This window comes from Prosopis cineraria, unplaced genomic scaffold (assembly GCF_029017545.1).
Source record: "Prosopis cineraria cultivar Desert tree isolate PC_DT_omini unplaced genomic scaffold, ASM2901754v1 PC3, whole genome shotgun sequence".
NCBI classification, from domain to species: Eukaryota; Viridiplantae; Streptophyta; class Magnoliopsida; order Fabales; family Fabaceae; genus Prosopis; species Prosopis cineraria.
The window spans coordinates 44874567-44888801 of NW_026555334.1; the positions used below are offsets into that span (position 1 = coordinate 44874567).

Sequence of the window (14235 nt, forward strand, 5' to 3'; positions counted from 1 at the left end):
GAGGAAAACGAATAGGAGATGACGATGATAGGGAGTCGTCCTCATGGTCTGTACCCCTAGGAAACAAAGATCTTCGTCGGTGATGTCCTCACGCCCCATCTACCAAACATGCCCATCCTCCAGCGTGCAGGCCCCACAAGAAGGAAAACAAATGAAAGTAAGGAAAATGGGATAATTAATATAATGACAATATCTATATATAAACGAAACGAGGTCATTCATTAATGGACAGATAATAGATGGGTAGGGGATTGTCAATTTTAGCAACTTTCTTCACGTTGCCCTCTCTCTCCGTCTCACTCTGCCACGGTCACTTTACTTTAATGGACACGTCACTTGAATTTCTATATCCTCTCCATCTCGCGGAATCAAACAAATGAAGGCCCAAAACAAACAACAGCTACGCTCAGCTTCTCTGGGTTAGCATAAGATGCAACGCTTTTTTCTTTTCTTTTTTTAGATAGAAGGGAAATATCATTAATCAAACTGTACAAAATACAAACAGGCAAACAATAGAAGCCTGAAAAAGAAAGCTCTGCAAGCAAAACAAAGAAGACAACGTCCGTACGTAATTTGAAGGTAGAGGAAGTTTTAAAAGTGTGGTCCACGAGAGCTCTAACGTCACCTAAGAGCCTATCAGCAGTGGAAGTTTCTCCAGCAAAGATGCGAAGATTTCTACCTTCCCACAGTTTCCAACAGAGTAGGCTCACCCCAACCTTCCAGGAATTATGATCAATGAGGGAATTCCACAATACTTTTAATAACCAGGTTCTTAAATTCTTCCCCTAAAACTCACGCACGCATATCCAGCGTCAAAACTTTACGCCAGATATGAGCAGCAGCTAAATTGCATTCCTTGAATACATGATCAAAGGTTTCAACTGACCAATTAACAAGCTTTTGCTAGCGCTCGCGTGTAATTACAAAACAAAAGCGCACACTAAATTAGCCAGCTGCTATCTTGAGTGGGTACAGTGATAGATGTCTAAAACTTGGGCTTTCATGAAAAATTAAATAACTACTAATTAATTAAAGAATAAATGCAATAAAGGCTTTCTTTTCCCTTCTCCATATAGTCCTTTCCCCCCTCTGTACTAGCGGTGAAACGAGCTCATCATCTGCCAATTATATTAAGCGTTGAACCACTTCATCTGGCCGTTCGCGTTAGTCCCTTCCACGTGCTGCATTTGGTGAAGGGAAAATCACTCTCGATGTCATGAAATCACAAAATTATCATGAAGTCTCATGCTTTCATAGAATTTTCAATTTATTATATTAAAGTTGACAATTACTGTTGAATAATTGTTAGCAGGTTGTTCAGTGGACAACTAAGGAATAATATTTATCAAACTATCTAGCACAAATTGACTAAATGATATGTGGAAATCCATGTTAATTTTGTAATTTCATGGCACTTTTCTACATTTAGGTTATTTGTATGGGATTCGGATTTCAGAATGATTTTATTCCCTCTGGTTTATGCCAGCCGAAGGCACTCAATTGGCCAGGGGGCATGAGTTCTACATGGAGAGGCAGGGGACAAGAGGGAGGGCGGACGGCTTATCTCTGAGTAAAGGAGATACGCGATGTAACACCAAACTGGAGGTTGCCCCTGTGACTACAAGGCATCATTTGTGGAGAATTCACGCTTCATACTGCATAATTTGGCGTCAAAAGGTAATGACGTTAGGAATAGGGCAGGGGATTATGAACGCATGGGTGTTCTGGTCCTGTTCATATGTGATGGACCCTCGAACCACCACTCCCTTTGTATATTGGTCCACACTTTCATGTGCTCCCTCACCCTCTTGACCCTTTTAAAGCTACATGTACCCACTTCGTTGGAATAAAAATCATCAGCAAACCCTGTCGCCCTCCAACCTCTTCTGCTTTTGCCTCTTTCTAGCCCAATTCTGAGATTATTCAAGGACCTCTTAACCAACCATTGATAGTTACTTGTGTAGTTTAGAGACTACTGATAGATGAAGTCATGGTCTCAACTGCCAACATTTTGTCATGCAGGATTCGAGACTTTTATTTTCACAAACCGTGTTGCTGCAGGAAATTTTGATAACTGGAGTGGAGACTATGTCACGAATTCTGAATGTCTCGTGGACGCGTAAATATAATTTTTCGATTCTAATATCAGATCCACCGTACAACCTTTGCGGTTTACGAGCTTTCTGTTTCTACGTTATGTTGTTTATAACTTTCTTCATTCATTAATTGCATTTTTCAATTTTCTCTTGCTAGAATATGGAATAAAGAAGGAAGGTGCAGAATTATCTTTTCGCGCACTCTGCCCGCATGAGACCAAATTCAGGATAACAGAAAGCCATCGGTGAAGGCTTTAGTCCTTTTGTCTCCCTCATAAAAGGAGCATCAATAATATAGCTCGCTAATTTGAGTTATAATTCATGGTAGACTATCACTCACTGTGATTAATAATAAGAACGGTGACAGAAAAGAAACTGTTGTAAGTCATTACATAAGAGACAAGTACCGCACTACTTAATCGTCCGTTAAAAAAAAAATGAAATTGTAATGTCCATACTCCATAGTGTGCCCGTGAAAGTGAGATCTGCAATGAATGTCGGCGAACGTCCCCCCAACTTGATTGATTAATAATTTAATATAGCAAGTTCCTATGCTTAGAGTGATTGATTGTACAAAACTACAAATCCAAGTAGCACACTTTAGTTAAAGTATCAAGTATCAAGCATAAATTCAACAGTGAAGACGCCTCTATTTATCCACGGTATTCACACAAACACTCGTCTTCTCGCTGGTGGCAGCATTTTCCATGTCCACCATGCACCCCCTCAACCTCAAGAGAGGAACACTCTCCCTGGCCCTTGTTTCCCTTGCTTCTCTGCTCTTACTCCTCGTCAAAGCAACAAAACCACAAGATATAATGCACCTACATTTCCAGAAACACCTTCAAGTAGCTCACTCCACCTGCCAAGGAACTCTCTACCCTCACCTCTGTGCCTCCACACTTGCTTCCTTCCCGGATCTTCCCTCTAAATCTGTTCCCCAGCTCATCTGCTCCCTCGTCAACCACACCATGTACGAGGTCAGATCCTCATCCTCCAACTGCACCGGTCTCAGAAGAAAGCTCAGAAATCTAAGCCCACTTCAGCAGAGAGCTCTCGATGACTGCCTCCAACTGTTTGATCACACCGAGGACGAGTTCAAAACCAGCATTGCCGATCTCTCCCAGACACAGATCGATTCCAAGCGCTACCACGACTTGCAGACTCTGCTCAGCGGCGCAATGACCAACGTTTACACGTGCCTCGACGGCTTCGCCGACGGTGACCCCAATGGGAAAGTGAGACGCACCATCCAGGACGGCTTGTACCGGATTTGCCACCACGTTAGTAACTCCCTGGCCATGCTCAAGAAAGTGAAGGGGGTGAAGAAACCGTCACCGTCTGAGGCATTCCCGGAGTCGTACGGCAAAATGAAGCATGGCTTCCCATCCTGGCTCACCTCCAAAGACAGAAGGCTTCTTCAAGGTACTGTCAATGAAACCAAGTTCGATCTAGTGGTGGCTAAAGACGGCTCCGGCAATTTCACCACTATTGGGGAAGCAGTGGCTGCGGCCCCCAACTCCACAAAAACCAGGCACCTACCTAACCACTACCCTTATCCAGTTACTTGAATTTAAGTCTCTCATGTGATGATGCTGGAACTTAATTTAATTTTGCGGGCGTTTATTATTATTATTATATAAATCAATGTGATGTAATGTTGTAGGTTTGTGATACACATAAAAGCTGGGGCATACTTCGAGAACGTGGAGGTGATCAGGAAGAAGACTAATCTGATGTTCGTTGGAGATGGCATTGGGAAGACGATAGTGAAAGCCGGTAGAAACGTCGTGGACGGGTGGACCACCTTTCAATCCGCTACTGTAGGTGCGCTTCCAATCTCCTATTCTCCATTCTCACCTTTTATACGTCAAATAATACTCACTTTATCATTAGCTACGCAACTAATTTACATAAATTAATAAAATTAGTTAACTTAATTCTTTATTTTATAAAACACTTAGTTATTCATTGAAAATATGTTTATTTTTTAAAATATCCCTCTTTAAAAATTACCTCTACTAATTATACACAAGCAACTAGTAGAAATAGTTTGACAAAAAATAATAAATGTAGAAAATGAAACATTATAAACATTTTAAAAATCAAAGCGTTATCTAACTCTTACTCCTGTAATTTAGAGGGAAGATACTCTGTCATAAGTCTTTAAAATGTTAAAAAGACACTGGATTGGCAAACGATATTCCTAGATATTGGTAAACAGACGTAATAATGACAAACCATTTCAGACGGATCAGACATCCGTACAAAACATCACGGGCTGCACAGGGTTTGTCGACGAATAGTTCGACTTTGAGAGCCGTGAAGATTTTCACTAACACCGCTTGTTTACGTGAGTATATGTATGGAAGTAAGATCAGAAACTTAAATATGATTCCAATTTTTAATGTAGCAACTAGCTGCGTTTCTGTTAAAGGGCTTTGGATCCACCAATTCACCCTTGGGTTAGATATGATCCCAGTCCCACCCTCATGATTTGAGAAGAAAACCAATTAATAATCACATGGGAAGCAAATGTCAAATGCTGACTATTCAACGACAATTATTGTGTTGAAGACGCCATGGAGATTCGTCTGAGCCATATAAAATAATATTTTCTTGAGAGACTCTGGAACACAACTTGGTCTTAAATCTTAGAAGGGCAAGAGCCTTGAAAGATTTCCGATGAGTAAGGTTTCGTGAATATAAGGTGTGGTGCGTGGGTCAGTTTACAGTTGGACGGCACGTACCAACCTTATCTCCTGTTCAAACGAAACTTATACTGTTTTGCTAAAGCCAGTTATTAGGCTAAATTAGGCGATTTCAAAATTGTTTTTAATTAATCGAGTGGTAATAATATTTCAAATTTTTCAGGATATTGACCGACGAAATTAAATATGTTTATATACACACACAAGTGATGAAGTGGCTGACGGTGGATACGGCATTCCTTAAATTTGAACTTGTACATATCACGTTTTTTGTCGACAATTTTTTGACCTAAAAAAAAAACAGAGAGAAATCGAACAAGAAACTAACCGTATTTATTTATTTAACTGCCGACGCTACAGTATGATTCGAAAGGGCAAAAATAAAATAATAGAAAACACGGTACCCAGACATCTTTGCGAGTATTGTACCATCGGAGATCCGAGAAAAGACAGCGAGTTTTGCACTTTCCTCACATTTGGTGTCGGTCGTGCTTTGATGGGTCAATAGCCTGGGCCCCTTTCCAACCCATCTAACTTTTCATGTTCATTAGATAAGGCCCATTCTGATCAATCTTGTCTTTTCCAAGTCATGCAGCACTGTCTCTCTTTTTCGTTGCCACTACAGTCAGGCCATTCTAAATTAGAAAGTGTATCAAGCTTTAACTCTGATGACATGGATTTTTATTTTTTATTTTTTTATTTTCCTTGCATGATAACGGTGGTGGGGTGTGTCACTTTTATTTTATGTTTTATCAGCGGTGGTAGGAGACGGGTTCATTGCGAAAGGGATAACCATAGAGAACTCGGCGGGGCCCAGCAAGCACCAAGCGGTGGCCCTCAGGAACGGCGCCGACCTATCCGCCTTCTATCAGTGCAGCTTTGTCGGCTACCAAGACACCCTCTACGCCCATTCCCTCCGTCAGTTCTACCGCGAATGCGACATCTACGGCACCGTCGACTTCATCTTCGGCAACGCCGCTGCCGTGCTCCAAAATTGTGGCCTGTACGCGCGCAAGCCAAACGACAAGCAGAAGAACCTGTTCACGGCTCAAGGCAGAGAGGACCCGAACCAGAACACAGGCATTTCCATAATCAGCTCCAAGGTGGCCGCCGCGTCGGACTTAATTCCGGTGAAGTCATCGTTCCAGTCGTATCTGGGGAGGCCGTGGAAGTTGTACTCGAGGACGGTGTACGTGGAATGCTTCATGGAGGATTTGATTGACCCTGCTGGATGGTTGGAATGGAACGGATCGTTCGCATTGGATACGCTGTATTACGGGGAGTACAAGAACAGGGGTCCAGGCTCCGATACGAGCAGGAGGGTGAAATGGAAAGGTTATAGAGTGATCAATTCCTCCGCAGAGGCTTCCCAGTTCACAGTTGCCCAGTTCATTCAGGGCCCTGACTGGTTGAACTCCACCGGCATTCCTTTCTTCCCTGATCTCAATTCCTGACATTGTCCTGTCCTCCTTCCACGGTCATGGAATGGGCCTCATGCTTCTGCTTTCTTTTCACCAGCCTCGCCATTCTCGTCATCTTTGAATTCTTCCCCGGCCACCCCAGAAGAAAAATGTCACGTGCTCCAACGGAATAATGTTCAATAATAATTCGACTCCTACGAGGACGAGGATTTAAAAAGCATCTAGTCCTCAATTATTAATTAACTAGATTTATTCTCGGGATATTTTAAAATTTTAAAAATAAAATATAAATTTAAAAATTTAAAAATAATAATTTATTTGAATGTATATACTTTTTATATTTTTGTAAATTAAAATTTATTAGGATAATAAAATTTTTAACCTCTTAAACTTGCTTCAACTATCAATTTATTCCGTAAGGTTTAATTTTAATCAATATGGTCGCTTCCATTTTCTTATTTGTTATGTGAAACTTATAAATTTTAAGAGACAAATTGATTCTCAAAATATTTTAATATGTAAAGTATATTAATAGCTTAGCATGTATACATAGCTAATTAAGAACAAATTAATTCTTAAATTAATTTAATTTTTATCAATATAATGTTTTGTTTTCTTATTTTTTTAACTTTTAAGGTTGTTTTTCCCTGCTTAAATAATTACACTTTTTTCATTAATATACATGACTCTTATCAATATTTTGTTTCTTACATCAACAAATTTTAATAGTTTAATCTCCTTTTTAAATCATAAGGACCAAATTGATAATTAAAATAAATTTAAGGAACTAAACTAATAAGTTAGAGAAACCTAAGGGATTAAAAGTTCTATTATCCCAAATTTATTTATTTTAAAAAATTTTTCTTCATACATATTAAAATATAAATAATAAATTTAAAAAATGTAAATAATAAATTATTTCATTTAAAAATATGTCATTTCTGTATAAATTAAATTCTAAATAAAAATTTTTATTTTGAATGCATTGCCCTTATACAAATTGAACGAATTATATAAACAATTTTTTAAAATAAAAAATGTATTATAATAAACCATGTACTATAATTTTCATCACAATATTATTAATAAATCACAATTATAATCAAAATTTAAAATAAATTTTTTTAATGAAATAATATTTTTAAATTAAGAAAATAACATATATAATCCATGTTGATATTATAGAATTGTTTATCAAACACATACACACGCGACAAGAAAAGCAGTTATTAGAGGAAGTTTATGAGACACGCAGTAGAAGATAAATTCATCAACATTATATAAAGTATATGATTACTGTACTTCCTGCAGGCTTTCAAGTCATATTTATATTTTTATATATTAAAAATAAATTAAATAATAGATTTTTTTACACATTAAAAATATAAACAATAACTTATTTCATTCATACATAAATTATTTTATAATTTTTACCCTAACAAATATAAAGAATAATTTGTTTTCAAGAATGTATCATTCCCACATAAATTAAAATTAATGCTTGTTCTATATTATAATTAAATATAATGTATTATTACCTGAAAAATATTAAAATTAAAGCCTGTTCTGTCTCACAATTTTTAATTTTGAAATTTGAAATTTATGTGTTATATATGCATAAATTAAAATTTTAACGAAAATAACATTCTAATTTAGAATTTACTAAGCCCTGTATGTATTAACAATATACACAACAAATTTTTATATTTTTAAAATTTTTTTACCCGGTGCACATCAAAAACATAAATTATATGTCACGTGCATATTAAAAAATATATAAATTTTTATAGCCTTATATTAAAAATATAAAAAATATTTATTGTTCTAGAATGTGTGTTTCCCCCATGTAAATTAAAATTATTATTTTTTATCCTATACATATAAAAATATAAAAAATAGATTATTTTATAATTTTTTTAATTTTATATTTTTATTTATAATTTACCATCTTGTGCATATAAACAATGCAAGCAACAAATTATTTTATTTAAAAGATGTTATTTTATGTAAATTAAATTTCAGAAAAAAAATCAGTGGATTGCATACTTACTTTTTTTACACTTTATCCAAATTAAATTTGCAACGTCATTACATGCTTCATACCTATCTTTTTGTAGGTATTAACAGTGGTTATCATATTAGAAAGCCTTCTTTTTAAAAACATGTATATTTATTTGGTAAAAAATATTGAAGTCAATTTCAGCCCCACTTTTAGATAAATTTTCATTTGTAGTCACCGCACTGTGGCGTGATTTCTTGATTCATTCATGCATATTGGTGTTGGAAAATTATGCTCCAGATATGATCAGATATTTGTAAACAACTTTTAACAGTTGAAAAGTAAACACATAGTATGAGCATAACAAATGGAAAATAATTTATTATTTGAGGATGTTATTATTTGTATTTTATTCTACAATTTTTTTACCTTCACAATTTATTATCTTATATACATGCAAAATGCAAACAACTAATAATGTCTCAAACCTGTCATTTTTAATATGAATCTCATCCCAACCATTTATCATAGGTTCCACGCTTCTTCTTTTTTTAATTTGCGGGTTCCACATGATTTTAAACCTACAAAAATTTTAAAAAAAGATTCTGTTATTGCTCAACTGTATGAAGGCTGTTCGCATTGGATAGCATCTACTTCCAGATCCCATTTTATTTGAGCAAAATAAAATGGGGCTGAAGCTTCAACAATATAGAGACTACAGTGCATCCAATAGGATATTGTCTAACAATATTGAAAAGATATTGAATTTAGATTTTATAAATATGCTTAATACGGGCATTGAATGTTTATCCTATTTAAATCATTAAAATTTAGATTAATAATTATAAATTTATATTTTACTTAAAATTAATAAATAAGTGAATTTATCTAAATTATTAATTTATATTTTAATAGTTTAAATAATATAGATATTAAATACATGTATCAAGTACAGTCACAGAATTTAAATTTAAAACTAATGGCTATGGATAGCAATTTTCCGTGCTCCATCCACTGAGTGGTGGACGCATACTGCCTAGTCGGGATCCGAAAAACGCGGGGACACAAAGAGGACGTGACAATGAACAGCAAGAGAAGCGAAGAGCTAATAATGATCTGAGAACACATAATTCAAGAATGAGCGTAAACGGTCACCTAACAACATTAAAACTACATGTGGCCATGTTTGGGCACTTGATTCCTACCCTCGCCTTTTCCTCGCTCTGTAGGTCGACTTTCGTTTTTCTAGTTTCGTTCGCTCTGTTTCCTCTTGTAGTCTCTCTGCATTTCAATGATTCCTGGCCTCTTGGGCTCTTCCCACAAGACAAATCTCATCTTGGTATCTCCCACTATCATTCCTCAACCTTATCTCCTGCCATCGTGCTTTGGGTCCTACTTGTTACTCTTTATCTGCCCACCCGGCCGCACTCTTCTTCCGTAATTTCACACTAACCCATACATGAACCAGCGCAGCCACATAATGCAATGTTGCATATATAAATGCGCAAGACACAATATTTCCACCATTTTGGGGAGGTAGATACACACAGCTTTCCTCCTCCTCGTGCTTGGTAGGCTCTTTTAATTACATGTTTACTATTCCACCAGACTGTATCTTATGCTAAAATTTAGTTTGAACCCGCGACAATTTTTTGAACTGAAAAGTTCTGCCGGCATTCTTGTGAAGAATGATGGTTTTTTATTTCTTTCAGGGGCAATAACCCACGGACGACTTTTTGGCAACACACATAAAACGGCCCTGAAGTTGAGCAAATGAAAATGTGACATCTCCTCTCGTCATTTCAAGTAATCAGTAAAGCTGTATATAAGAAGTGGGTTCAGGGGGACGTGCGTATGTACAAGAAATGCAACAGCAGGGAAGGAGCAGGAAAGAGACAGGAGAGAGGAATTGAAGATGGGAATAAATGGCGCCTGAGCCCTCAATGATACAAAGACAAGTGAGGATTAATTGCTTTGGATGGGAACCCCGAGTGACTAAGACACCGAGTGAGTATAGCTCATCCAAACGGGTCCTCCATTGGCTGGGCACGTGCCTTCACGAATATCACGGAGCCTCTGATTGAGCGAGTTATGGGTGAGCTTTGGGAGGAAGGGTTCCGACTTCAGTGGAAAAGTGTAGATGTGCAAACTCGTGAGTCGTGATCCCCTACTTTCTCCGTCAGTCTTTTAACTCATGACTCGTAATCACAACACATGTTCCTTTGTTCACAGACTCACGCTCAGACCGAGGGACCAGAAAATTTTATCAGGGTTGAAATGATAAAGCATATATTATAAATTAATAATTGTAAGAAAATTAAATATATATATATATATATATATATATATATATATATAAATATAAATATTTTAATTTTATATATATAACAAAAATAAATAATTATTTTTTAAATTTTGCTTATTAATTTTTTATAGCATAGGAATAATTAATTATCATACTATGATAAAAAAATTTAAAAGTTTCCTTCACTATCATACTTTGGTAAAGATTTCATCTTCCCTATAAATAATGGATAATTTGAATATATCATTGAGATCTAAAGTTTTATTCAATCTAAAAAACTTTATTACTTGCTTATTAAATTTATTGTTTAATTATTTTAATTAATAATTATAGTAAATAAATATATTAACACAAACTGAAAAAGGAATTATTATTTTTTAGAATAATATATCTTAACTACAACTACTTAACTTTTGAATAAGAGATTTCATGATAAATATCAAGCATATAGATTCAATATATTTTGACATTTTTGTTGTAATAAGTGACAAAGATTATTGATAATAATTCTCATAATTTATTTTATCAAATATAAAATGAAAGTAAGATTAAATGAAATCAATATTTTAAGAAAAACTATAACATTATCTTGTTAAAAATAAGTAGATTCTATAATACCTATATTTTTAAGCTACTAAAACAGTTGAATTATATATGTGTAAAAAATTATTATAGAATTAAAATAATAATTTCATCTAGTATCCCAAGATAAACTTCTACAATATGTCAATTTAAAGAGTTAAAAATATACTTCTTCCATTTTCATTTATAAGGTACATTTTAAAATGTCTATTTAAATTCATTTATAAGTCATGTTATATTTTCTTAAGTAATATTTAAAAAATATTTTTAAAATTATTTTTCATAAAAAATAATATAATATTATTTTTTAAATTTATTATATAAACACATATTTAAAATGCTAAACACTTTTATTTTTTTATATTTTTTATATTAGTATCAATGAAATTGGTGAAAATAATTTGTGAATAAAGGAGCATAATTCATATATTTTATTAAAAAAGTTAAAAAGTTATGGGGTGCTCCTGTTGAGTCAAACTGACACGCAGCAACTATTGCCTCACAGTCCTATTCGTTATGGCCAACCAGTTTTCTAGAGCTACTTCCTAAGAGCTTGGGGCCCTGTTTAAATAGCGCTGACATTCTCATCACGAGGAGCATGGTGTACTACTCATTGTGATGGATTTGAATCGTTTCAATTTAATTAAGATGGTCTATACTTCTATTTAAATACTGTATCTAATTAAAATAAGATATTACCATTAGTAGTATATTAAAATTCACATTAAATCTCAATCACCCCACTTTAATATGGATGCATGCCTGTTCATAGGGCTGTACAAAAGTCTTCCAGTCTTGTCTGGTCCAGTCCAACCCGAGATGGTCTCAGTCTTGTTCGGTCTGTATAGTCACTAGTCTTTCAGGACCAAAAAGATTAAAAAGACCAGACTATTTTTTCGGGTTGGACTGGACAAGAGACCAGGCATCTGGACCACTTGGTCCAGTCCAGTCCTATTAATTTTTTTATTATAATTATAATTAATTTATTTTTGACAAATGTTTAAAGTGTAATTGATGCTAAGGAGATGATTGTATAAAGATTTATTAAGTTTGTTTCTAAATTGTTATTGTAATATAGTGTTGTTGAATTTTGTTGAGTACTGTTTTTGTTAAAGTTATAAATTTAAATAATTTAGACTATAACAGAAATATTTTTTTTCTTATTGTTAGAAATTATTATGGATTTATTATTATTATAAGTGTTTTTACTATCTTAATTGAGTTTATTATGTTGAAATGGATTATTGCCTCTCATAGAATAAAAAGAAGGAAAAAAAGCTAAGTGAGTACTGGACTGACAGGACCAGTCTCCCAGTCCTATGGACCAAGTCCGGTCCTGTTAATCTTCGGGTTATCACTGGACAAGATTAGACTACGGGTTGCCTAACCCAATCTTTTTCATGAAAGAGACCGGACTTTGAGTTAGGGTAAAGTCCAGTGCCGTCTTGTCTTTTGTGCAGCCCTACCTGTTCATTATAGTTATTTATTGTGGATTGCAAAATGTCGCAAAAGCGAGAATACGGACTCTGTGCCCGTGACCTGAATAAAAGGAGTGCTTTCCCTTTTATGTATCTTAGAGCATGTTTACATTAGTTTCAAACTCAAGTTAGAATAGATAGAATTGAAGGTAGAACTTAAAAAGCTTAAAAAATATTACTTGGATGAGCAAAAAATTCCAACTGAAGCTGCAGCATAAACAAGCATTTTTTCCCAAGCTATGATACATAGCTTCTCCATTCACGTTGGCGTTTAATGCTTTCTCTCGCTTATCATCTACTGACTTGAGCTCCAGCTTTGCTTCATTTGTTATTTTCTATTCATTTACTATTTTTATTTTCTATTCATTTATCTATCCACCCGAGCTCCACCATTAAATGCCAAAAAATATAAAACATTAACACTTATTTTTATTTTCTGTTCATTTATCATTTAGATTTTTCATCATGTCATTTTCCCTCAACTTTGTAAATTTATTTTATTTAAATTTAAGTTGTACAAAACTAGAGTGCATTTTTTTCTTGCAAAAAAGTCTTGCTTTCAATGAATATATATATATATAATAACTACTTGTGTATATATAACATAAAACTGAAATTGTATAAGACTTGATTTTTGAGTTTAATATTTTTTACTTATTAATTAATCAAAGAATATATATAAAAAAATTCATGTTTACTTTTGCTATTAAATATTTTAATTGAATTTTGAATTAAATTATTTAAATAAATTTTAATTTATTTAACTGACTTTAAAAAAAAAGATATCCAAACATAAATCATATAAAATTAACTGACTTATTTTCTAACTTCAATTTATTAACTTTAATTAAATTCTAACTTCAATTATAAATTTTTTAATTCAAACACACACTTAATCTTAGAACACTTCTTGCTCTTCGTGCTATTCCCTTAATTTGAAAAATTAACCGATCCATAGCCTACGGAGGAGGAACGTGCCTTTTAGTAGTTCTAAATCTATTTCCCATGATAGGAAAAAGGAAACCTATTACGATGCCCACAACGTATTCCAGAAATATTTGCCAATACTGATAGGTAGTTTTCACTCTAATTTTCAAGAGCATATTATAGGATATATGGTCTAATATTTTTCTTTTTCAAGAGCATTATCTCACTGTGTAATTGACTCGATTCAAGCTTGCGATTGAATTCCCATATGTGAAGACTACAGAGGTCAATTTAACAGCAGTGGCATTCAGTAGTTGGGGAAGAAAGAAAAGCAAGTTTCTTTTTTCGAAAGCCGAGTATCAAAATATCGAAAGTGGTTCCCTCTATTAGGATTTGACCAACGAAAATGGTGAAAGTTCTTTTAATGAGTTTTATAATAAAGGAAAGACTGTTAATTGAACTTGTCATCTGACCACCTCGCCCTGATTGGCTAATTAGTCAATATGCAGAGTGTTTTGCTCGGAAACGAGACAGCAAGCACGCCTTCAAACACACACAATAGATTAATTAAAGCCAACCCCCTGCGTGATAAATCAGGACGTGGACATAATCATAGTTATTGATTTAACGATACAAGACGTCGCAGAATCTGTGGCCTGATAGCATTTGCTTTATAAATAGAGTTTGAGAGATAGAAGAGGAAGTGCAACTTGCAG

At 34.4% G+C, this 14235-nt stretch overlaps 1 protein-coding gene across 1 annotated transcript; it reads left to right on the plus strand.

Moving 5' to 3' along the window:
- Positions 1–2748: 2748 nt before the first annotated feature.
- LOC129305906 (pectinesterase-like) lies at positions 2749–6321 on the plus strand. Its single transcript, XM_054946110.1, has 3 exons — positions 2749–3630; positions 3763–3923; positions 5564–6321. Exons 1-3 carry the CDS (start codon positions 2804–2806, stop codon positions 6259–6261), a joined length of 1686 nt encoding a protein of 561 aa, XP_054802085.1. The 5' UTR covers positions 2749–2803; the 3' UTR covers positions 6262–6321.
- Positions 6322–14235: the final 7914 nt, after the last annotated feature.

Excerpts from the sequence above, each read along its gene's own strand:
- LOC129305906 (XM_054946110.1), top strand. The coding sequence starts at position 2,804 with ATGTCCACCATGCACCCCCTCAACCTCAAGAGAGGAACACTCTCCCTG. Across the intron at positions 3,631-3,762 it reads CCCAACTCCACAAAAACCAG|GTTTGTGATACACATAAAAG; the intron begins GCACCTACCTAA and ends GTAATGTTGTAG. Across the intron at positions 3,924-5,563 it reads CTTTCAATCCGCTACTGTAG|CGGTGGTAGGAGACGGGTTC; the intron begins GTGCGCTTCCAA and ends ATGTTTTATCAG.